Below are 25136 nucleotides of genomic sequence, written 5' to 3'. Positions count from 1 at the left end.
TATCCAACTACTTGTTACACCTAAAACATCCTTTACAACTGATTTAATCATAGAATCCCAGACTGGTTTGGGTTGAAGGGACCTTAAAGCTCATCCAGTTCCAACCCCCTGCCATAGGCAGGGACACCTTCCACTAGAGCAGGTTGCTCAGGTCTGTTTCTCCAGTTCAGGTCTCTGCACCATGTTACCTGTCCCTCAAGTATTCATTTTTTAATAAGCAGCATGCAAGTTCCAAAAACACACATAAAACCATCAGCCCCCATATTCAGCTGCTTATCCAGCCACCTGCACGTGCATGAAGCCCCACTGTTTCAGACACATTCTTTAGGCTTGACATTGCAAATGTGTTGAAAACAAGCGCTTCCTGGAGCTTGGTAAAAGACTATAAATACAGAAAAGATCCTCTGCTTGGAGTTTTTGTGCTGTTTTCCAGACTAATAGTTCAGAGATGTCAAATCCAGGCTGACTCCTGCCCTTGCTGACAGCGGTTGCATGCTCAGTGCTTTGATGGGAAGACGCTTGAATAGATGCCAAAGGAAAGGATTTTGAACCTGGCTTTGGCTTCTCGTGCTGCAGATCAAAGTCTTACTTCATACAAGTGGAATGGGGGGGGAGGAAGTTTAATTAACCACAGTTTTTGCAAGGTTGATTTGACTTTTCATCAGCTTCTGCAGTTCAGCAGAGCTGGGACTTGCGCTGTTTCCTACTCAGGTGTCCAGCTTCTGCGTGGACACAGCGTACATTGAGTTCTCCTTCAGTTTGTTCATGCCATTCCCAACAACTCTGCAGAGCAGCTATGGGCCCAAGAACCATGTTTGGGGTCTCACTGTGCCATAGAGTGAGATTTAAACTCATTTGGCCTCAGAACTGAGTGCCAGCAAGGAGCGTGCTTAGAGCCAGAGCTTCACCTGCAGCTTTGGAGCAGCCTCCTGGGACACATTACCAGGGTGATGTTCCCCAGGACAATGCCATATCATATCTAAAGTGCATGAAGAGTCATTGCAGTGCAGCCACCCGCATTCCATGTCCTCCAGGTAACTGGAGTTCTTACCACCCCATCCATCAGGACTTACACTGTTTCCCCTTCCAGCCTGTGGACCACATTGTGTGGTCCTGGACCACAATGGAGAGGGACAACCTGGTCGTGCAGCCAGGGATGCACAAGGAGCCCCTGAAGCCTCATGGATATGCACAGTGAGAGGTAGAGCAGGACAGGGGGTGGGAAGGGTGTGCATGTGGGGAGCACATTTTGGCTGGTGGGTACATCCTAACACAGCCTGTGTCTGGGAAGCTGTCTGTTACAAATTGGTCTTTGTTCACACTGTTTTTCTCTATTCCTGCCAAGTCTGAAGACACTTTCTTCTTCTCTGAACTCATTCCTGCCCAGCAAATGTGTTTGCTTTCCTGCAGAAGAAAACTGGGTGACAAACAATTGACCAGACTTTTTAATTTCAAGCAGTACTTTCCTCCTAAGCAAGGCTGCATCCTGACCTGGCCCAGGGCTGGTGATGGCTGTGCTTGGAGTGGCCAGATGAGCCATCAGGCAACTCTTGTGGGGATCCCTGATGCTCTTCTCCATTCTCTCTAGTGAAGTTCTTAATTGTTTGAATTCAACTTTAGAAAGCGGATGAAGAACATTTTAGTTGTGAGATGGGAATTTCTCATAGAGGTTTGCAGGTCAGAGAGCAGAGAAATCCTATCATATGTGTATGTGATAGGATTGCCCAGAGAAGCTGCGGCTGCCCCATCCCTGGCAGTGTTCAAGGCCAGGTTGGACACAGGGGCTTGGAGCAACCTGCTCTAGTGGAAGGTGTCCCTGCCTGTGGCAGGGGGTTGGGACTGGATGAGCTTTATGGTCCCTTCCAACCCAAACCATTCCGTGATTCTATGAGGTGCAACTGGGGAAGCTGAGCCTTCTGTGGGAAGAAGATGTAGGAAGCAGAGTGGATGACTCTGGTTCTTTATAAAGGAGTCTTTACAAGTGATTAGCAAGGCTTGTAGGTGAACATGCAGACTCTTTATTGGGTATATTGAATGTACTACCCTCAAGAAGGAAAACGAGTAACCTCCTTTGCATCTCCTACACTGAGTGTTCTGATTTGACTGACCTCTTTCCTCTCTTCCTTGGTTTTTGGAGTCTGGCGATCAAACTTTTCCAGGGGCTGCTGGATTATGATAAGAGTCCCAGAGATCACGTTGTCATGGAGAAGGGAGACACGGTGTTCTTCCACACCCTGCTTATTCATGGCTCCAGAACAAACAAGACATCAGGTTTCCAAAAGGTAGGAAACCACCTTTAGATACAGCTGTCAGTATTTCTTTAGCTGCTGAACACCATCAAAGTCTTAACTAGGAACTGATTACAAAACAAGTGGGTTGGTTGGACTTGATGATCTTAAAGGTGTTTTCCAACCTAGCTGATTCTATGATGTGTGTGAATGCAGAGTAAGAATCCTAATGAACACACAGATCTGCTCTGATTGCTGCTGTGGTTGCTGGTAATGGCAGGTCAAGGTGAAGTATTGCTTTAGGTCATGTGTGCCCACAATCCATGAGATGCATGAGCTCTTTTCCACCAGCCCTTTGTAATCGATGTGTTTGTTAGTAAGTGATGCCCTATTTCCCCACGCAGAAATAAGCTGTCACCTCACCAAAGGGGCTCTGCAACACAGCTTTGCATTGGAAATGAGACTAAAAGGAGCAAAGTTTGGCCTGCACTCTTGTCGCACAGGTACTGAATTTTTGGAGGGGAAGACAACCAGGCAGCAAGTGGGTTGGGGAAGATGAAATGATGTGAAATGGTTGAGTGAGTCCAGCTGGCCAAGAGAGCTGCATGTGGTGGCCCAAGAGACCACTGCAGAAGCTCTGCCCTGGAAAACCGAGTGGTGTGTTTATTGTGAAAGGGTATTGTTTTCACTGAGCTGATTTTACTTGAGAGTTATTAAACCCAAACTAGTTAGTGCAGAGGGAGAAAGTGCTGAAGGTTTAATTTTTCCTCAAAGTGGTTATAAAATCCAAGGAAAGCTCATTTGTGGCAGTGGGGCAAGATGCTTTAAATTTCTGCAGTATCTAAGAAGATGCTTAATGTATCTAAAACCCAAACTTGATTTCATAGGTTATTATGAGAAGCTGGGTATCTTCCTGCCCATTTTCATACATACACAGGGGGCTTCGTAGCTGGAGGAACAACCTTGCAGCCAGAACATTTCCTGGCTGGGGAAAAGGGCTGATGTATCAGCTTACTCCTCTGCTTAAATCTTAATGATGGCCCTGAGAATGCATGTTCAGCATTTGTATTTCCAATGGGACTTTGTTTAACTGTTTAGGGGCAGCTTCAGCAACCAGCAATGCTAATGGTGGTGGTGGAGGTTTCTGTCACGCTAATCCAGTTGACTTGCACTCAGTGGTGGTGTTAGGGCAGACTCACATCCCTCAACCTTCTGGCTGCTCCTCCCTAACACAGCCTGGCGTGTGGTTGGGCTGCTTCTTTGAGAGGCTGCAGCTCTTTGTGTCATGGGCCAGCTCCAGTGACAGCGTAGAGCCAGCTGGGTCTGTCAGGTCACTCTGGCACAAGAAAGTCTCTCTTAAACTAGATTGAGGCACATAAAACCCAGTACATCAATGTCCCCCACTCCTGGTTTGCTGCTGGGGTTAGGGTCGTCGTTTCTTTGTCCTGTTTTTGCACACAAGGATGAATCAAGAGTATTGCTTTCGTTCCTTTGCTCCCAAGGAGGCACGTGCCTTTCCTACGTATCACACTCCTGTGGGCATTTCTGAAGATAAGTTGTCAAAGGTAGGGTAATGCTTAAATCTCTGCAGAAATCTCCTTTCCATCGGACAGAGACAGGAACTGGAGAAAGCCCAAAGGCTTCAACATGCCAGGTGAAGGCTGATCCTGATGTGGAATTTCATGGTGGGTTTGTGGATGCCAGGTGAGAATTCCTGTTGGTCTGAGTATAAGGAAGAAGTTCTTTACTGTGAGGGTGCTGAGGCACTCACACAGGTTGCCCAAAGAAGTGATAAATGCTCCATCCCTGGCAGTGTTCAAGGCCAGGTTGGACAGAGCCTTGGGTGACATGGTCTAGTGTGAGGTGTCCCTGCCCATGTCAGGGGGTTGGAACTGGATGATCTTAAGGTCCTTTCCAACCCAAACCATTCCGTGATTCTATGAATGAGAATATTGTGTGGCAGCCAGATACTGACTACAAACCACTTCCTTCTGGTGATCCAGCACCAAGCTCTTGGGCAAATGAAGATGTTGAGCAACTCTTCCTCAGAGAAATGACACCATGCAAACCCAGGGAGCCTTTTATTGCGCGCTCTGTTTATTCTGAATGAGGAATCAACAGGAGCCATTGCCAAGCAATGCCACAGTTACGTGTTAAGTCACCTACCAGTGACACCCCACTCACCAACTGGTAGTGACATGAATGCAATGTGCTGGGCCAGGGTGCCCAGCAGAAGCACCAGAACACTGAGGTAAACCTGTTCAGCTGCTTCAAATAAAGCAACTTATTTCTCTTCAGCTGCTGTGGAAGCAAACAGAAGAGGTACCAACAAGGCCACTGGGACATGTGAGACTGTTGGTGGCAGTTTCACCAAATCACTGAGGTACTCCTGGTTTTAGGCTCTAAAAAATACCCTATGATCCTATGGGGCAGCAGAAGGATCAGGTCCAAGACAAGCCAAACACCCCAGGTCTCCATCCTTACAGTGATGTGCTTGCAGAAGAACACCTGTATGAAGACAACCCTTCTCAGGAGCCACCCTTTGGCCATGACTGGAAAGATTTCAGGACAATTTAAAATGCCAAAACCCAGGTAAAAGGTATTAAATGTAATTGCTCAGCTCTTTAAAACCACTCACAAACCAGGGCCAGAGTCATTAAAATGCTTTCCAAAGTGGGAGCTGCAAGTTTCAGCCATGAAGATGCTGTAGTGTGGATGGTGGTGGAGACTCACTATGGGCTGTGTGATAGGGAAAGGGGTTTCCAAAGAGCTCCCACTAGTCTGCAGTGTAAACACCACTGGGTGGCAATGCCAAAGCCACTGGAGGGGGTTTTAACACATAAACCAAGGAGACCTCTTGGGAACTGTTTGATATCTGCTCTTAAGGGTTCAAAGAGAGTAATTTTGGAGCCAATGAAGACTGCTCTGTGCCTACAACCCTCTCACACCCCTTTTTGGCCAACAATTGAACAACTGTGACAGGCTGGCATTTACACGCCACAGTATTAACCACACAAGTGCTCATGGAACCTACAGTCCTCCCAGTTCATGATGATTTGTCACTTCACATTCTAGCGAGGTCACTCTACACCAGCCATTCAGCATAACTTGTGGGATTGACAGGGATTTCTTGGTACAAATTCCACTCTAGATGTCTATTTCCTAGGTTAAATCCTGGGAACAAGTTGTGAGTGAGAAAGAACAGGCACAATGTGTGTTTCAGATGGAGCCTGATTCAGTTTTAAAAAGATCAAAGCTGAATATCCACCCAGTGGCCTGGTAGAGACTTTGTGGATGTCCTCCTCATCAGGAATTGATTCCCCAGCTCATTCAGCCCTAAAACCAGAATCCTCTCAGCATTCCAGTAAAGAAGTGTATGTCTTAGGCACAGAAATCCAGCCTTAGGGTGTGGAAAAAACAATCAACTTCAGGTCACTTAAGACTACTGAGGAATTTTGGGTGTTCCTCCCCTCGTGGTAGAAGTGTTTCTCCACCAATCTTCGGACCCTTTTTCTCCTAGAAACGTGAACCATGGAGAAAAGAAGTTAAAGGTGAAATGTCTCCCCCCCATTTCTTTGACAGAAGTGGTGGTGGGGCTATATTATGTGATTAAATATTGACACCCTAAGAACCTTGACAATCTGAGTTCTGACCAATCTGACCAAACTTTGGTCAAAAGCAAATTCCCCCCAGTTAAATGAAACAAAGCTTCAAGAAGAGGAAATCCACTAAAATACAGCCTGTGGTTACCTGTATGGACCTGACTAAACAGAGCTGCCTGGTTTTGCTGCAAGCTTGTAAGGGCCCTGAAGCAAAGCGTGGGGCAAAAGCACCAAGAGAAGCAGGCAGAGTGCTGAGGTGCTCAGCAGCTGCTGGCTCCCACTTACCTTCAGCATCCCGTCCCGCTCCCACTTGAAGAGGCCACAGGTACTGAAAGATGAAGAAGACAAGTGAGGACCGCTCTGGTGGGTGTTTGCACAGTATTAGGGGGGCCAAAAGTAGCCCCACACTGCTAACGTTCCCATCTTAGGACATGGTTATGTGACTCCCAGCACGTTACTGGTGAATGACAGGACAAAAGCCCCAGTCAGTATTTCCCAAGGCTCATTTCTTACCTGCAGGGCTTTTTTGGGAGCCTGTGAAGGGAAATAGCTCGGCTTCCACAAGGACATTTGAAAAAGCGCTTGACAGCATCATGGAAGTGGTAGTCATGGTTATCCTGGACACACGTCTCCAGAGGCTTGAAATAGGTGTAATTACACTGTCAGGGAGGAGAGGGAGAGCTGTGAACTTCTGAGTGAACCAGCATGAGACCTATTTGTGGGCTGGAAACAGCTGAACATTGAAAGCATCTGTCTTCTCCCATCCTGAGGAGCCCACCAGTCTGAGATCATCACCCCAGGCTTGTCACTGCTCCTTCTACCACCATCCCTCCCTCTGCCACCACCCTGCTCCCAGCACCTCGTGAGGCACACAGTGGCCTCTGTGCAGTCCCAAAACAGGAAAGGCAGTGAGAGGGAAAGTCCAGCAGTGGCTGAAGCTCTGGGAATGGGAGGCAACTCCTCCCTTCCTCTCTATTTGGGATTGTAACAAAACTCCACTCCTCTTCCTGAGGGCGAAGTCCCTGGAAGTGCAGATAGAGGAATCCCACCCAGTGTTGTGTTCTCACTTCACTTTGTCTTGTAATATGGGGAACTGAGGGTCCTGCTATAAAGCACTTCAGGGAAGAAACTGATAAATATTTTCAGGACACCAACACCCACTGGCATAAACACCAAGTTGGGGTGTTCAGCACAGCACTAAAGCCTGCCCTGCCAGTGTCTCCATGTCTCAGTGCATGGCTTGTTCTCAGCAATAGGCATAAGGAACAGAACCCGTCTCCATTTAATCCCTGCTCTGGACTATGGCCAAGAGAGTAACAGATGAGAGTCTGCAGGATGGTCCAGCACCATTCTGTACAATCCATGTTCCACTGCACTGCTGTTACCCTGGCTCGCCTTCACTCACCGTTTTACACGTCACAACTCGACATTTCACTTCTTTAATGCTCCTCATCTTCTCTTCCAATTCTTCCTTTTTCACCAGTGGCTGAAAGTATTGCTCCTGCAGTTCAGCCTCAACCTGTGGGGGCACACACAAAACGTTGTGGGAAGATAAAGATGGGAGAAGCCATTCCATAAACAGCATTAGGGTGAATTACTGCTGGGTCTCTTTGAAGGAGACTGCAGTCTGGGAGCCAGAGAAACACCAAATATGATGTGCTTCCAAAAGAAACCCATGTAGTGAACATGCTGTGATCACCAACACTGAAACAAGCCACCTCTGAGATGTATGAGTGGGAGGGTTTAACAGCAGCATAAGCACATACCTACAAGGACAATGCAGGGAGAGGTCAGGTAGGCAGATGGAATAAATAGGGTTGGTTCTTAGCCAAACTATTACTCTTCAGAAGACCTTAAACCAGCTGGGACTTCATAGCAATATAATGTGTCCAAGACAAGAGCCCTGTGCCACTGGAGGGGCTGTATCCCTGGGAACATGCTCAGCAAAGACCCTGATGGGAGAAACCCAACCTCTGAGCTCTTCAGGGCAACTGCTGGCATTTCACAGGCCGCACAACTTGTGAGTGCCAGATGAAGGTGGAAGCTGTCCTTATGTGGCCAAGATGTCAACAAATGAGGGACCAAATAGGCATGTGGCTCACTTGGTTTTAAGGCAGGATTTCTTTGTTCATCCACTAACCAGGAAACTTCACTGACTCTTCCAAACACAGCAAAAAACCCTGATGGCAACTTGACCTTCCCCTGGCTATGGCAATAATGCTGATTTGGAGCCTGTGTGCTCAGAGATCCCTGACCCTGCTCATAGAATCAGAATGGTTTGGGTTGGAAAGAACCTTAAGATCACGCAGTTCCAACCCCCTGCCATGGGCAGGGACACCTCACACTAGACCATGTCACCCAAGGCTCTGTCCAACCTGGCCTTGAAGCCACCAGGATGATTTGGTGCCTGTTACACATTTGGGTGCCTGTTTCTTGCTGAAATCATGAGAAGTGCAGACAGCTCCCTAGTTGTGAGCTCTCAGTCATGGCTGGATTGAGGCCATACCTCTTTGAGGACATCTGTGTGCTTGGACTTGGCATTCAGGATTTTCTGGAACTCTTCTGACTCCAGATAGGCCAGCTGCTCACGCCGTTTCTTTTGGGCAGGCTCCAGTTCATTCATATCTAGGGAGACAAAAAGGCTGAGTCCTACAGGGACCAAGTTCAAAACCAAGGTTGTGAGCTCTAAGCATGATCACTGCAGGAGGTTTTGGAGTCTCAAGGTCTCTCAAGCAGATGTTCAGGTCAAACAGCAGGAACATGAATAGGGTTTCAGAACAAAAAGCTTTCTCTATTTAATAACATTGCATCTTCTCTCAAAGCTGTAGCAGGAATTTCCACATTACTTGCAGGGAGTGAGCAGCGCTGCCTCCCTCACTGCTGGAGAGGCATTAAAGGGAATGAAGCAGTTCATCCAAGATCACACAGTAAATCACCAGCAAGCAAACTCAAGTTCCTACAGAAAATTCAGATACCTTCCCAGGGGGGACTGTTTGGTTTCCCTTGGTTAAGTGAGCCATGCTCAAGTGCCAGAAGAAAGAGAACAGAGATGAGGACAGGGAGCTCTCAGAGGTTACATCTCACACTCTCTCCACAGGGCTAGAGATGGTTCAGCCTTTGCACAAACCCTTGAGGTTCTAAACAGACTTAACTTGGCCTCTCTTTGGTTTTAACTCAGTAAGTGTTCAGCAGGACATAAGCATGATTTTTCTCTCCTAGAAGCTAACATTACGTACCATTCTCTGCTTCTGTACCTTGTGGCTGAGCAACGTTCTTCTCAACTCTGTCAATGATTTCTAGGACATCAGCATCATCAGCTCGTTTCCTCTTGACGTTGTTTGGGTCAGTTTTAGCAAGAACCTGCCCTTTTGCTCGTAGTCGGTGTATTGCAGCCAGCTAGAAACAAGAGAACAGCAGTGAATGTGTTGGTGACCAATCTGGCTCCCATGTTCCTACTTCCAGAAGCAGCACAGGCAGTCTGTTGAATGGAGGAGATGAAGATCCACTGAGCATGGAGCTGGCCAAAGAGAGGCCCAACCAAACTCCCAGCTCTGCTGCACATGTAATTCACCACATACCCAATCTCTTGTGACTTCCTAAACCGTAAAATCACTCCTCCAAGTGGTGTTGCCAGGCTTGATAATGCTGCAGCTGTGCTTTAACTGCTTCTCAAATCAGTTCCTTTTCAGAGGAATCAAATCAGTTGGGATTTCCACATAAACTGGTAATAATTGGGAACTAAGAGAAGCTTGTGTACAACTATCCCTTGCCATGCTCCCAGAATGCTAAGACTCTTTCTTTCTTGCTGGAAGAGAGAAGTTTCCCTGACAAACATGTGAACACATTTGTACCAAGGAAAGATGCAGTCTGTTCTGGCTAGAAACCAAAATTATCCAAACTCATGGCACAGCTGAACTAGTTTTGTTCACTGTTGCTTACCTGGCAAACAGAAAACACAGTACAGTGCACTAGCAGTGCCAAAGAACAGACATGCAGGTTAGCTTTCCAGGGGTTTTCAGCACAAATCCCATGTCCCTTCCCAGCACTTCAGGGTTTTCATGCTTGTAAAATAGTCAATAGCAACAGGCTTTGCTCTGCTTTCTTCTGTAAAAATCACTTCAGCACCTCCCATCCTGATCCAGGACCTGTCCACCATCTGATGTCCCAAACCCCCAAAACACAAGAGCAGAGAGAGCAGCCAGTGGTGGACAGAGAAGCTCCATCCCACTTGCATGAAAAACAGAGTACAAGGACAGCCACGGGGCTGCTCCAGACTGCTCTCCAAAGGTAATTTGCCCCAGGGGTGACAAACTATGTCAGGTCATGAAGAACAGAGTCAGTTCTGCTCAGAGAAGCTGCCAGCATGCATGAAGAAGTGTTTCTTCAGCAAAAAGCTTAGCATCAGGTTCATGACTTAAATGAGATGCCCTATCTCCCCATCCCTTCTTCCCCAGCCCCATCCCAAGAAGCTGTTCTGTCCCACATTGGCATTTGCTGCAATAGCCAGTGGTGTCAGTGGCTTCAGTGGTGCTTGCCTTGAGGGAAGATCAAGAGTGAGCTCATGAGCATCACACACAGGAGACAGATCATAACAATTCACTTCTGACCAATTCAGGTGGATTTTGAACAAGCAAGAGGAACCAGCTCCAGTGGCCAAACATCACACGCAGAAGCCCCTGTTTAGCTGCTGTTCCACTGCTCTGGAGGTTGACTACAGGCACGATGGTAGCATGGACCTGGGTACTACGAGCTGTCAGGAGCACAGATTTCGTATGTACTGCAGTAGGCCAGTCTGATCCCACACATCAGAAACTTCAGAGCTGGCCCATATCTGATCAAAGACTCCTCTCCTACCACAAACCAAACTTCTCTTAACCTCCCCTTCTTAATACTTAGAAGATTCAAAGAGCTGTTACCTTTTTGGCTTCTGCCAAGCTGTCTAGCTTTGGTTTTGGAGCAGGAGGAGCCCCATCAAAGAAGAGGATATCTTCTCCTTCTGAGAAGCCTGTGCCCAGCCTGGGCCTTTGAGGAATTGACATTTTGGCAGCTTTGGGAAACTCTGCCCCAGGCATTGGGGAATGGAGCGAGGACTGTCTGGAGGAGGACAGGGGAGCGGGGCTGCCGGCTTTACTTGTGCTCTGAAGAAACCTTGTAAGACAAGAATAATCCATTAACATAGGGACACAAGTCAAAGAGACAGAAAGGTTTGAGAACAGGACTGGAAGGGATGCAGACTGTGATTTTTCACTAATTTGCCTTCTATTGCCAGAAAACCATGCAGCAATTGAGGCATTTAGGAGAGTGGAATAAGACTGGTGAGGAACTCACTGATATCAAGAGTGACTTGAAGTCACCAGAAGGAGTGAACAACCAATTGCTTTCAAAACTAAAACCAGAGAGAAGCATCAAGTGAAGCTGGGAAGTGGGAACCAAAAGCACATGGAAAAATGGGCTTCTTTGCAGGACAGGTAGTTAAGCAGGGGGACTCCTTGTCACAGAAGTCACATAAATGACAGGTTCATGGGGCTTGTGGGGGAAATCCCTTCAGAGATACTGTCACAGACACCACCCTTGGCTTGGGAAGTCCCTAAAATACACACTGTTGTAAACTGGGAGAGAATCTGGGGACAATATCACCATGATCGTGCCTGGTCTTATTCTCCTTCAGGTTCTGTTTTGGCTCCTGCTGAGCCTTCTGAGGCTACATCAATCTCAGTCTCACCCAGGGTGGCTCTTCTGAGGTGGTTCTTAGGTTTGTTAACAAGATCTGCACAAAACACTTGGCAATCCTGAGGTTCAGAAGACCCTTGGAAGCTGGCAATGAACAGAACCAGGACTCCTGGCCCCAGTTTTCTACTCTAATCAGCCTCCTCCCATCATGCTGGGCACTGTGCTGGAACATTTGGTTCTCCACTGAATACTGGGGTATTTCTATTTCAGTGAAGTTTTCATTAAAACAGCAAAACACCTCCCACAGTTATAGTAGGGCCACTATATATATATTTATTTTATATATATATATATATAAAATTTATATATATATATAGCAGAACTCTTCCTGTGCAGGTCAGTGTGTATTTTACCTCCTCTGAATCTCTTCAGATCGCTTCCTTCTGGCCTCCAGCAACTTCTGTTTCTGTTGCTTGAGCAGTGCAGAAGCAGAGACAGGCTGGATATTGGGCTCTTGCTTCTTCTGAACATCTGGGAAAAAAAAGCCAAACCAAAATAAAAAGCCACTAATGTTTGCTCAGAAGGAGGGTGAGTGATTGCAGGAGTGGGTTTTCCTTCAGGCAAAAGGACAATACCTGCTTTGGTCCAGTGCTTGCAGAGGTTTCGTGCTCCAAAAGTTGGCTGTGCCAGTAGTTCCTTGAATTCCTCTGAACACTGCATGGGTCTCTTTCCTGCACCTGGAGCAGAAGAGGCAGAAATAGAACAGATCTGGAGCCAGCAAGGGAAGCAGGCCTGGTTTTAGGTTGGAAGAAACCCCTGTAGGTCACCTGCGTGAGGACCCTCCCAAAGCAAGGCCAACTTCTACGTTATATTTGGTTCCCCAAGGCCTTGTGCTCACAAAGCACATCATGAAGACATTTCTATCCCTTCAGCAAGCCCATCAGTCAGGCAGCTCCTCAGCAGCCTTGGCTGCCTGCGGTACTCCCACCATTCCCATTTTTAGAATGCTTGAAAGCCCTGAAGTCACCACATCTTATCCCTGGAAAATGAAGAGCTAGAGACAGGGACACATGCTGTGCTGTCTGCAATGGAGGCAACTGAAAGATGTGAACAAGATTTCTAAGTGGCACACAGAGCAGACAGTTCAAATCATCCATTATCTGCTCTCCACTGAGCATAAGGAGGATGCAATATTAAGTGCTTTACAGAAACAGAATGGAGGCAGAGAAGATTGGTGACATCCCAAAGACTATGGAAGGAATATGCCCTGAAGATCACAAAAGAAAAGCACTAAGAACAGGTTGGGTACTCAGGAGGTGCCATTCACTGCAGACCTGACTCTGATTTATACTTAGTGTTCCTTGGAAGGTTGCAAGATTGACAGAAGTCATTTACTTTAATCAAAGAAAATAAATTCTCTGGTTCAAAGTTCTTAAAACTTTCATTCGCCGTAATGTGGCAGAGATCTTCTGCCACTGTCCAAAGACAGAACAGGAAACTTAACTCAGGGGCACTGATGAAAACCAGATGCATGGAGCTACCCCGTTGCTTAGTTACATTTGCCTTGCAGCTACGATCTCAAGAGGGAAGAGGGGTTTGGATCAATGGAGAAAGCAGCCTGCAAATGGCTATCTCTGTAGCAAAGCAATTGCCAGGTTCATTCAGTGAGTAGCAGGGTCCTGGGACACATGTACACATCCAGCTGGGAATATCGGGAAGGTGAAGAGACTACATGGGTAATTAGGTACCAATTTTCTGCTTGGTTTCCTGGACAATTGCATCAACTCCTCTCACGACCAGATTGGAGAGAGTGGTTTGAATCTTCCTTTTGGGCACTGCAGCTGCTGCACTAGAAAGAGGAAACAAAAGCAGAGCATCAGTTTTCCCATTCTTAGAGGAAGGACAGGAGCTCAAATGTTAGCCCAGTGCTTCAACAAAACTCCAGCTTCCTTCAAGGGTGCCTCTCGTGTCACCTGTCTGACTTTGGGAATGATGTGCAGCTAAATCCAAATTCTAGCACAGTGTTTAGGATCTCCCATTTCTGCCTGGGTTGAGATATGTATTTCCTATGCATGGAGAGAAAACTAAACATAGGTAATGGTTAAGCTTTGCTCAGAGATAGTTCCAGGGACAGAGAGGAAGCTGGAATTGCTTCATTACTGTGCAGTCACACCAGTTATCAGAGGGCAGTGGTAAGGGAATGAAAGGCATGTGCAAGCACAGGGCTTGATCCAGCTGTGACTCATCTTTCCACAGCTGTCTTCAGGGGAATTTGGATGGAGGACCTGGCCCCTGATGCACACTGATCACTTGATAATAAGCAGGGTGTGCTACTGTCTCTTCATTGCCACACAGTGATCCTGTGTTATTCCAGTCAAGGAAGAGAGGAGGAGGAAATACAGACGACACTATATTGTGTATTAATTACACAATATGTGTAATTAATGTGGGATTAAATGCCATGAGCCATAACTAGATACAGTAAGGGAATGCCTCTGAAAAATACTCATCTTGGAGACTCACCAGATGCTTGTGATCTCATGATAAAGTTCATTTCACCTACTGAAACACAATGCTGCCTGGCTGCACACCACTGTATTAATTTAGAGGTAAAACCACCCTTTACCACAGCTTTGTGCTGTTAAAACATTCTCCTATCAAACAGCAGCTCTGTCATCCCATGGGACCAGGATTACACCAAACGTGGGGCATTTCTTCCTATCTGGTGAATGTAGTTATGGCAAAGGGATCACTGACTAAATAGAACCCCTTAGAGCCTCAGGCTCCTTGTAAGGGAGAGAAATCCTGTTGCAAAGCAAGGGAAATAAGTAGTTTCTCTTACACTGAGGCTGCATATGCTGTTGAAGAGACTCCTCCGTAGTAAAACCCATCCTGACAGAGCCTCTCCTTCAAAGTGGGATTCCTCCGGCCAACCTTTTTGGGAATGCGGCCACCAGAGAAGGTGGACTGAAGATCTGCCCGCTTGGAGCTGAGCTTCTTGTACTGGGATTGGATGTGATACTGGCAATATTCACAGTCATTCTGAAAAGAAATGGGAGAAGCCTGTTGCAGAACACTAGCAAGTACAATGTACTTCATTCCTCTCACCCACATGCATCCTTCTGTGGCTGAACTGAAGGAGCAGCTCTATTGTACTGCTGCAGCATTTGATCAGTTCAACAAACTTATGCCCACACTGCAGCAATATAAAACAAAACTCCAATTGTCCATATGAAACACTGGAAAAAGACCTGTGTGTTAAGGAATTTTAAGGTTATTCCTTGGCTCAAGTCAATTGATGTCCCAGGTCCTCTTCCCCAGAGTCTGTACTCTTGACTCTAAACTGTATTTAATTTTCTTACAGGTATGAACACAAAGGAAAACTAATGGGTCAGTGTCAGTCCAGGATGTTTAGAACTGAAGATAAGGAGCTGCCAGTGAGAGACAGCAGTGCCATAAAGGCACTCACTCAGGGTGTTCTTACCTTCCTCCCACATCTCCCTCCCAGTTCTCATTGATGTTCATCTGCCCCAGATTTGTGTAACTACAATTACCCGCAATAAAACATTTTTTGTCACCCATTAAACAGACAGCCAAATCCCTCCTGAGGTTCTTGTGGCAGACAGCCTCCATCTACAGCTTGTTCCAGGTGGCACTGGAACATCTCACTGGCACCGAGAGCCTTGTGTGCAGCCACCTCCTGGAGTGGGTCTGCAATCACAGCCGTGTTTTGCTGCAACTACCTTCTGTATTTGTCTTCTTCCCTCTCCACACACTTTGAGTTCCCCCCCAGTTCTTCACTCCTTCATTTTCTCTCCTCCTTCTAAGTGTTACCCTACTACCTGTAACCCTTCCAACTTAGACAGGTATCTTTCAGGTATCATAACATCACCACAGCCATGAAGTGACATTATCCACAAGTCCTTTAAACCAGTACAGGTCAGTACTGTTCCTAAAAGAAGAATCCCAACACCTTTTTCCTCTCATCTCCAGTGCCCCCCACATTTAGGTATAAATATGCTGCAGGTACGCTGGACCAAGGAACTCATTGGGTTAAAACCATCTCTGAAAAACACAACCATTCCCAAGAAAACCTGCTGTTGTTTTACCTTGGATGAGTTCCCTAGTGCAGTGCATGTAAGCTTGCACTGGTGCAAAGGAGAGTGAAAGGGTATGGAGATGGTGGTGCTCATGGGTCAAGACTATCTCTTTTCACTGCTTTGCATTTAGGGAACTACCATGCCAGCACAGAAGCAGCTCCTCTGGGTTTCATTTCTCAATTCCTCCACATACTTTAGTTACAAGTCAAAGAGTCAGAACATCAGAACAAAAGCAGCAGCCAGCCATAAGGCTGTCCTTCCAAACTACTGAGATACAGACCAGGTTCACAATCTGTGCACAGGGATCACCATTCTTCTTCCTGGCTTTGCAGGTGCCCATGTCCAGAGCTTCACCCATGAGAAGGATCTTCTGTGGATGGTCAACAGACAAACACACCTAGAAAGCAATCAGGGGATGTCTTGAGGAGGAACTGGATGGGTTTCTCTCTAGATGCCACTGGTTTGGCTCTGGTCCAGGTTGGTACCTCTGGTATTAACAGTGCAGCTTTAAATGCAGGCCCAGTTTAAGAAAACCACACGTCCTGTTCAGGCTGAGAAAAGGCTTGGTGAAAATAAGTGAATTTCTTTCTTACAAAGAGATAAAGATGTTGTATTTCTATGCTGAGCCTCAGGAAACCAAAGACCAGCAAAGGCAGATCTAGTTGTGAATGAATGATGGTCCTGTACAGCTCAGCTCTGACACCACCACAGCACCCACATTCAGCAGTGGATGGGAAGAGCAGAGGTACTAGAGCTCTCTGTCCCTCTCCATATATCTAGATCAAATCAGAACTGATGCTATGCAAGAAGAGTGCCTACTTCACATAACCAAAGACACTAGGAATTGTGTCTGTAGGTAAGAAACACTTTGAGAAGTCAATTTTAGTGTAGTTCTGAATATGTACATTTTAGCTAAGAACAATTCTTCACAGTTAAATACAGCCCTGCTCTGCTGTGCCTTTCTACTCACCAACAGGATTTTCTACTGCTTATTCCTGTTAATTTAAGCAATTAAATGGCTTAATAGACAGTTAATGAGATTCTTCATTTTTCCATTTGGAGAATTTAAGATGCAGAACAGTACATCACCAGCTGCTAGCCTGAAATTCTGCTTTACAGAAGCCAGTAAAAATGGTTTCCATTCCAGTGCCATTAAAAACATATTAAACAAAAATTAATTTATTAGCAAAATGAAGCCACCTTAAATGTTTTGATACCTACAGCAAAGTAATTCAGCATGTTCTGCATTTAGAAGTAACCGATTAAACAAGCCAACTACTCTTTATCAACTTACTATACGTAATATAGCATTTGTTTAATAAATCAGATGTTGCTCCATCTCAGTCATGATTTTGGAACCAGGAAACATTTTGCAATGACATCTCCTGCTCAAATTAGAAGAGAGAAATGAGCTTCCTCACCTTTTTCAGCTTTGAGAGACCTCTAGGCTGAAATAGACATTGCACTGAAGCAGCTGAATAAACTGAAGTGAAAACACACTCTGTACATCAGTGCCTGAGCCGACTGCAACTGTGAGCAGATTAAACACTTGAATAAACTCTGGTTTTAGATGCTTAATAGGACTTCTTGCTTCTTAATAGGACTGGAAGTTCAATCTTCTAGAAGGCTGGGAGCAAATACACACCATGCAAATATCTGAATACGATTTAAACTGTGTAGGCAGACTGCTGTAATTTCAGCCTTACTATGCGCTATAAAGCTAATTCTCAAGCAGATATAAGAAAGTTCAGCTATGGGCAAGTAAAAAAATCCTCTCACCTCATCTGAGCCTTCTTTAGGCTTCATAGGATTGGCATTAAGCAGCCCGATGACTGTGCCTTGGTCTGTCTTCCAGTGCTCTTTGTGGACATCACCAAACAAGAAGAGTGAGACACACTGATTGAGATCCCGTAGGTCGTTCAGCCGCCAGATACTGAAGGTTCTGCCCTGGAACAGACGTTCACTTTCAGCTCTCAGTACAAGGACACTGACTACAGCCCCTGTTGCTTTTAGAGAGTTATTCTGATTCCCACCCCCTGCCCAGTGTTTTTCTGACTTCACAGAATCCCAGATTGGTTTGGGTTGGAAGGGACCTTAAAGCTCATCTAGTTCCAACCCCCTGCCACGGGCAGGGACACCTTCCAGTAGAGCAGGTTGCTCCAAGCCCTTGTGTCCAACCTGGCCTTGAACACGCCAGGGATGGAGCATTTAGAAAAGCACAATTTGTAACCTTAGTAAGAGGTTAGATACACCACCTCCAGCCATACCACACAGCCAGTTTTGGGGTTCTTAAAGGCTAAACTAGCACAATAATAGCACTGCTACCAATGTTCCTGCCAGTAAAGCTGGACAGCACCCTTGCTTGCTGAATAAAGAGGTTTTTACCTCACTGAACAAACAAACCCAAGGCATATCTATATTTCATTAATGACTTTCTGTAGGACATGTACACCATCTAGGAGAGAATGACCTCTAGGGAAGTAATGGAAGCAGAATGCGTTGGCACACTTAAAACAAGAGGGCTGTCTACAAAGACTGAGGGTCACAGTCCTATTTTTTTTTGTATTGGCATTTAACATATAATTAACACTGTCAAGACAGGCTGATGCTATGGTTACATTAGCCAATGCTACTGTCTGGGACAACTGGTAAGCTAAGGACTTATCCCAAGGACTAAAAGCAGCATTACTGCATGAAAGCAGGCAAGCCAAGATGTTTAATAGAGGAGCTTTTCATTAACTCCATGTAGAATCGAGCAAGGGATACAACAAAGTTACTTACGTTATTTGTGCTCTGAGGAGTGACCTTCTTCACTATGACTCCAAACGTTACCCAGTCTATTTCCTCCAGGTTTTCTACAGCAAGTTTGCTCTTCAGCTGGGACAGTCGGATGAGCTTCCTGTTAGCCATTTTCCTGTCCATTTCAGCTGAAGACACCCGGGGTTTTCTGGATCATATAAAAGAGAACACATCCGTTGGCATAAATGGACAATGAAACTCATCCGGCATTCTCCTGGGGACACTATGTCTTGCTGCAGAATGCCTCTGTGCCTTGTTTCACCCAGAGGTCACTTGAAACAAAACCCCTCTGTTCAGGACACTGTACGAACACCAGATAGGTACTGATCACGCTGTTTGTTGTCCAAATAGCTGCACTGCAACTTAGCCCCGAGCCTGCATTAACTCTGCTCATTTCAGGAATGAGTGAATACAACTGACTGAGCAGAGTTTGGAAACCCAGCATGGTTTCCGCTGAGGAAACACACCGTGAGTATTCAGAGACCTCTTGTGGCCACATCTAGTATGGGGATTGCGAGGCTTCTCAGTGTGGAGAATGTGCTCAACCAGAGCACAGCTGGGCTTTGCACATGCCCACTGCTCTCCTCCGCCACTGAGGACATCCCAAGGAAGGCAGTGCTAATAAAATGATGGGTTTTTTCGTTGTTGTTGTTAGAAAAGAGCAGAGAAATAGAAATAGATACATGGTACTACCCCAAAAGTCAGTGTTTCCTCTTTACCAATCGCCCAGCTATGGCTTTGTGTTACATCACCTAATGACAACTGACTGATGTGACATGGTTAAATGATACAGCAAATCAGAAATCCAGTCCCCTGCACATCCCTTGTGTGACCAGCACTGCGGGACATGGGACTGATTGCATTTTCACTCCCATTACTGGAGGGTGGTGTTCCCAGACGGAGCCCAGTGCTGGGCTGCTCACCTTAACCTCAGTCCTGAGAAGGTTTCCACAGACACTGGCTGAGTTGTTGCACTGGAGCATGTAGGTGTGTGAGGAGTCTTCTCTCTGGTCACCTTACTGGGTGCGTTCCCCGCAGCAGATTGGAGAGGCTGGAATGCCAGACTGAGGACTTGCCGTGGAGGAGGAGCCTTATTCTCTTTAGCAGGAAAAAACACAAGGAAAAAACTCTTGATCACGAAAGAAAACTTCTAACTAAAAATAACACTAACTTACACCTGACCACAGACACGAGTCTAATAGAACACACTCAAGAAAAAGGTGTGAAACTGTCTCATTTATACTGAACTGGTCTCACTGGGAACTAACTGACAGCTCCAGACCAGTCACATGTAACTCAAGCAAATATAACTGTCTGGTGAGGAGCTTCCAGAGCAGCTCTCATTTTCCAGGCAAGCTAAACTGTAGGATACACAGTGTAGTGTCAGTGCCCAAGTTAACCACAGCAGCACAGAGCACAGCACCTATTGCAAAGAATACACTAACTCTGTAATAAGCTCTGTTCTGCTGTAACTAGACTGCTACTGTGTGAAACTATCCTGGATGTGTCTATACTGCTGCTGTGAACTAGATGAGCTTCCCAAAACAGCCCAGTGTGTTCCAATGAGAAGGCAGACTGAGAGTGGTACCTGCTGAGGATGCTTTTGATTTCTGGTTTCCTCGCTTGGCTGGAGGTAAAGGATTGCCCAGCTGGGCTGAGAAACACGGTGACTCTTGCAGCTTCTGAACATTCCTTTCCTTTAAGGGTGAACAGGGAGATTTACCTGGCCAAGAAAACAAAATAATGTGACACCTCAGAATCTGGACTCAAACATTAAGAATTGCTCCAAACTAATTAAATCTCTGGATAACAAATCCAAGTCACGGTCCCACATGGAAGCCCTTCAGCTAAGTTGCCAGCATCTGAAATGCAAGAGCTGGAAAAGCCCCAAAGACTCTTCCCCATGATGACCTAAAACTTTGAATATCACTGAAACCATAAAGATGTGCAAAGTAGGAGCATCCCCTTGCTTTTCAATTTTCTCCTGTAGTTTCATTACAAGTGTGCTACAGCAACAAACACAGCTGTATTTTCTGTGTGTTACAACATCTGCCAGTAAGAAGGGACACTTCCAGAACACCCTGGGGCTCTTCATGAAAGCTGCCCCATGCAGAGTCAATCCATAATGCAGGTACCAAAGCTGCAGGAAACAATCTGGGTGAGAATACACCAGGGCATCATTCCTCCTTGCTGCTCCTGAAGTGGCCACTTTAGGATTATTTCCAAGACTCCATCTTGCCTATAAATTCCACATTGGTAAGACAACAAATCCTAAACCCATTTAATTAGTCTTATTACCAGGGGTTTTCTTCTCAGGGCCTGAACTGGATTGCTGCCCAATAGTAGCGTTTTGCAACTGCTCCTGTAACGTCTTCATCTGTTCTTGCAATTTTCTCAGCTCAGCTAGGAAAGAAAGGAGAAGAAAAAGGATAATAATGAAGACAGCAGGAAGCCATTGCAGAGAGGGATTTATGAGATCCCTGGAAGTCTGGCAGCTTTACTACATCACAGGAACTTAGAAAACAAAGACTCGAGCCACAGTACAGGTTTACTTGGTTCTGTGAAGCTCACACTGCAGGGACACTTTTCCATACAGCCTGGAGCTGACTTCTCTCATATAAATATTTTACTTAATCGTGGTAAGTTCCTTGCCATGTTGCATGTAACTTTCCTACAATTTAAATGGCTTATGATAGCACTCCTTAGCATAAAGAAATGCTTCTGATATAACCAAATATGTGGCTTGGACACAGGCAAGCTCAGTGGCCAGCTCTGCTTCCATGCTGACTGGTATGGGAGAACCTCCTGCCAGTAAGTCCTGAAGGGAAAGGGATTGCTGTGATGGTGAAAGATGCCAGGATGACAGCCCTGAGCATCCAAGCAACATTGTTCTTTATTTGGTAAGGCACAGGTACACAGGCACCTTCCCTATCCTGCTCAGCAGAGCTAACTTGGACTCCCTGGCTTATGTAAGTCCTCTCTGTCTTTCTCTTGGGAAAACACGTTTGGTGAGTTTGGCCATTGAGCACCAAAAACTGGACTTAGAAACTTTCACAAGGACTTTCTGCATTCCCACTCTGGCACCACCTTAAACTGAGGAGCAGCAGGCCCTGCCTTCCATCCATTAGCTCTCTAGGACAAGATGTATACAACAGAACAGATAAAATATGCTGTTACAGAAACCTTGTAGTTCTTCGTTGGTTTTCTCTTTTGCCTGACTGTGAGCTGAAGTGGAGGCAGTTTCCTCTGCTGCCTCCTCCTCTTCCAGCAGGTCATCTACATCTCCAAACAGCATAGCCAGGTTCTCCTTCTGCTCATCAATCAGGCTGTCCTCAGCATCCACCTCCTCCGTGTAGGACGCATCGTCTTCTGCATCAAAGAGCTCATCATATTCATCTGGTTCTCCTCCCTCATCCTCTGGAGCATCTTCCTCCTCAGGAGAATTCCTCTCCTCAGTTGCCTCACTTTCTTCCAGGAGGGAGGCCAATAGATCCAAGTCATCATCAGCTAAGGTAAAAATGAAACTCAAGTGTTAAAGCTGCCATGGAATAAAACATCCAAGATACTCTAATTATAAGCTAATGACAACCAACACTAAAGCAGAGCAGCAAGTAGCATTTAGCTTTGGCTAAAGGAAAATAGAGCAGGTTCCTACTGTCTGGTTGGATGGGAATGTGGTTGCAGACACTCTCAGCTTGCGATTCAGGCTGGCCAGTCAGCAGAAAACTTGCAGACTATTAGCACTGGCTTTCTCTCCTATGCAGCTGCTTGTATAAAGAAAAGCCTGGGGACCTGTAAAGGTGGAGCCAGGAGCTCTACAGAGACACACATGTGGCTTTTGCCACTGGAAGGTGAAGAGGAAGATGCAAGGCAGGCAAGAAAGCATGTTCTCAGATATGGTTTGCTCAAGGAAGAGGACAAAGAAATATGGTCCAAAGGGAAAAATAATGGAAAAAAGAAAATCAAGTACAGAGAGAGGAATGGGACAGACAGAGCATAACTGAAGATCAGAACAAGACAAGAAATTTCATTAGCTTTTGCTACTGAAGAAAACACAAAACCAGGGAAGGGACAAAGCAGCCTCACAGAAAGGTGACAATAATGAACCTCAAATGCCTCTGCAAGTGAAATCAGTGTAACATAATTTCCTTTGCTAAGAGATTTATCAAGTTTTTTGAACACTTGAACTTACTAACTACATACTGATGAGAAGACAACTTTCCCACTGAAAGTAAGAGTACTTTCCCCCCTTACCATCCATGATTTCACCAGGATTTCTTCAGCAGTCCTCAAGGAAAAATATTCTCTGTTATGGAGAGAACAACAGTGATAATGTTAAAGTAGATATAGCTCATCTAGAAACACATATTGTGTTCAGGCTCCTTATTTGATGATCTGCAAACCACCAGCTTGTCTTTGGTCACAGCTGCAGATGAGGACTCCACTAAATTTAAACCACTCATGTATGTCTTTTACATCTAAAGTCTCACCTTTGCTGAACTCCCTGCAGTGTAAGGGCTGTACTTATAGGAAAAAAAGCCCATATCAGACACAGATTTTACGGAATACCAGCCCCATTCTCACAGTAGTAACCACTTTCACCTCATCATCCTGCCATAATCATAATTAGCATTTAATTGATTATTAACATTTAACAGTTCATAGAATCATGGAATGGTTTGGGTTGGAAGGGACCTTAAAGCTCATCCAGTTCCAACCCCCTGCCACGGGCAGGGACTCCTTCCACTAGAGCAGGTTGCTCCAAGCCCCTGTGTCCACCCTGGCGTTGAACACTGCCAGGGATGGGGCAGCCACAGCTTCTCTGGGCACCCTGTGCCAGCGCCTCAGCACCCTCACAGGGAAGCAATTACTCTTAAAAGCTTATGTTCTGCATCTGTCATAGGTCCTCCACTTCATGGACGCGTGGCCATGAAAAATTAGTGAGCACAGGTAGACAAAAATGGCCAACAGAAGGCTGGATACGAAGAAGGGAAATCCACTGAGGATGAAAGCAGGTTGTAGTGAGATGGAGGTCAGTCTCTTCTCCCAAGTAACAAGTAATAGGACAAGAGGAAACAGCCTTAAGCTGTGCCAGGAGAGGTTTAGGTTGGATATTAGCAAAGGTTTCTTGACCAAGAGGGTGCTCAGGCATTGGAACAGGCTGCCCAGGGCAGTGCTGGAGTCACTGTCCCTGGAAGTGTTCAACCACCATGTAGACGAGGCCCTCAGTGACATGGGTTAGTGGTGGCCAGGGCAGCGCTGGGGAATGGTTGGACTTCATGACCTTAAAGGTCTTTTCCAGCCTGGTTGATTCTATGACCCTTCTTATTATTATTAAACCCAAACTCTTACTGTGTGTTACAGGTCTTCCTGCTGCAGAGACTTTTATTTCACCCATAAACTCCACTTTTAATAGTTCTCTTTTTTCTCTTGCTCCAGGATATTCATTTTCAGCAAGTAACAAAACACAACCCAAGCGCATACACGAGCAGGACTGGCTTAGGGACCACCACAGAGCCCGGGGCTCCCGCTGCCCCGCCGGTGGCACTGACCCGGGGACACACACCCCGCTCACCGGGCCGGGCCAGCCCCGGCGTACCGAGGCCCGGCTGTACCGCGCCCGCCGCCGGCAGCAGCCGCGGGATCGCCACCGCCGCCCGCAGCGCACACCCGGCTCTCCCATGGGGCCGCCCCCCCTAATCAGGGACCTCCTTCCCCTCCCCGCTCGGCCGCCTCCCCGTGGGGAACCCCGACCGGGGGTCCCGGACCCCTCACGCCCGGCTCTCCCCTCACGGCCCCACTCACCGCCATGCCCGCGCTTCACCGGGACCCGCCAAAACTCCAACCCGGCTCCGCCCCGCGCAGGCGCGGCCGCGGCGTGAGCGCCAGCGCTGGTGCTGGCAGCGGGGAGCCGCCCGGCGCCATCTTGGTTGTGGGCGGGCAAAGGGGGAGGTGGTGGTGGCAGGTGGGGTTCGGCGCTGTGCCGCTGTGAGGTGGCGGTGTCAGGGCACTGTTGGACACCTCGGTGGGGCGGTGTGAGGTGCCATGGACTGTCCCCTGGGATAGCCCCATGGCGTGAGGTGTGTGTCTATACAGTGCTGGGTGAGGCTGCTCTGGCTGAGAACTGCCTGCATCTGGTCAGTTCTCCACATAGCTGACCAGGTATAGCCATAGAATCACAGACTGATTTCTGTTGGAAGGGACCTTAAAGCTCATCCAGCTCCAAACCCCTGCACGGGCAGGGACACCTTCCACTAGAGCAGGTTGCTCCAAGCCCCTGTGTCCAACCTGGCCTTGAACACTGCCAGGGATGGGGCAGCCACAGCTTCTCTGGGCACCCTGTGCCAGCGCCTCAGCACCCTCACAGGGAAGAGCTTCCTTTAGTAAAGAATCTACATAGTCTCTGTACTTGAGTTAATCCAGCAAATTCAAACCCAGGTATTGTCATAGAATCAACTAGATTTGAAAAGACCTTTAAGATCATCAAGTCCAACCCAGGACTGCCAAGTCCATCTGCAACTGGCAGGATTGTGTAGCCTGGTTCAGTATTTCTTTGGTATAAGCAACTATGATTCTGTGAAAAATAATACATCTGAATATATACAAGCTTGTTGCTCTAATTCCTTTCTCTGTGCATCAGTTATATGCAGAAATTACTCCCAAACCAGAAGGGTTTGAGCTCAGATCCCAAGGCTTTTGCACTAAACCCACCCTGCAAGACAGTACACAGAGAAAGA

General features: G+C 46.7%; 1 protein-coding gene across 1 annotated transcript; it reads right to left on the bottom strand.

The window, feature by feature from the left end:
* Positions 1–4290: 4290 nt before the first annotated feature.
* On the bottom strand, positions 4291–24250 carry MCM10 (minichromosome maintenance 10 replication initiation factor). Its single transcript, XM_030480498.1, has 20 exons — positions 24205–24250; positions 22654–22705; positions 21583–21906; positions 20698–20802; positions 19988–20122; positions 19323–19497; positions 18382–18547; positions 17380–17547; positions 15881–15997; positions 14343–14542; positions 13249–13349; positions 12136–12237; positions 11914–12031; positions 10747–10978; positions 9067–9226; positions 8337–8455; positions 7236–7349; positions 6344–6489; positions 6116–6158; positions 4291–5744 (listed from the first exon to the last, which is right to left on the bottom strand). Exons 2-20 carry the CDS (start codon positions 22658–22660, stop codon positions 5661–5663), a joined length of 2616 nt encoding a protein of 871 aa, XP_030336358.1. The 5' UTR covers positions 22661–22705; positions 24205–24250; the 3' UTR covers positions 4291–5660.
* Between the last annotated feature and the right edge of the window lie 886 nt (positions 24251–25136).

The sequence above is a fragment of the Strigops habroptila genome, chromosome 3 (genome assembly GCF_004027225.2).
Source record: "Strigops habroptila isolate Jane chromosome 3, bStrHab1.2.pri, whole genome shotgun sequence".
NCBI classification, from domain to species: domain Eukaryota; kingdom Metazoa; phylum Chordata; class Aves; order Psittaciformes; family Psittacidae; genus Strigops; species Strigops habroptila.
Note: the sequence above shows the minus strand (reverse complement) of the source record. Positions and strands in the feature narration are given on the sequence as shown.

Bases quoted from the DNA above. Each gene is read 5' to 3' on its own strand.
- MCM10 (XM_030480498.1), bottom strand. The intron at 18,548-19,322 runs GTGAGCAGCCCA...TATATGATCCAG, and splicing joins TTCTCAGGACTGAGGTTAAG to AAAACCCCGGGTGTCTTCAG. The intron at 8,456-9,066 runs GTACGTAATGTT...TTGTCTCCCTAG, and splicing joins AGGTACAGAAGCAGAGAATG to ATATGAATGAACTGGAGCCT.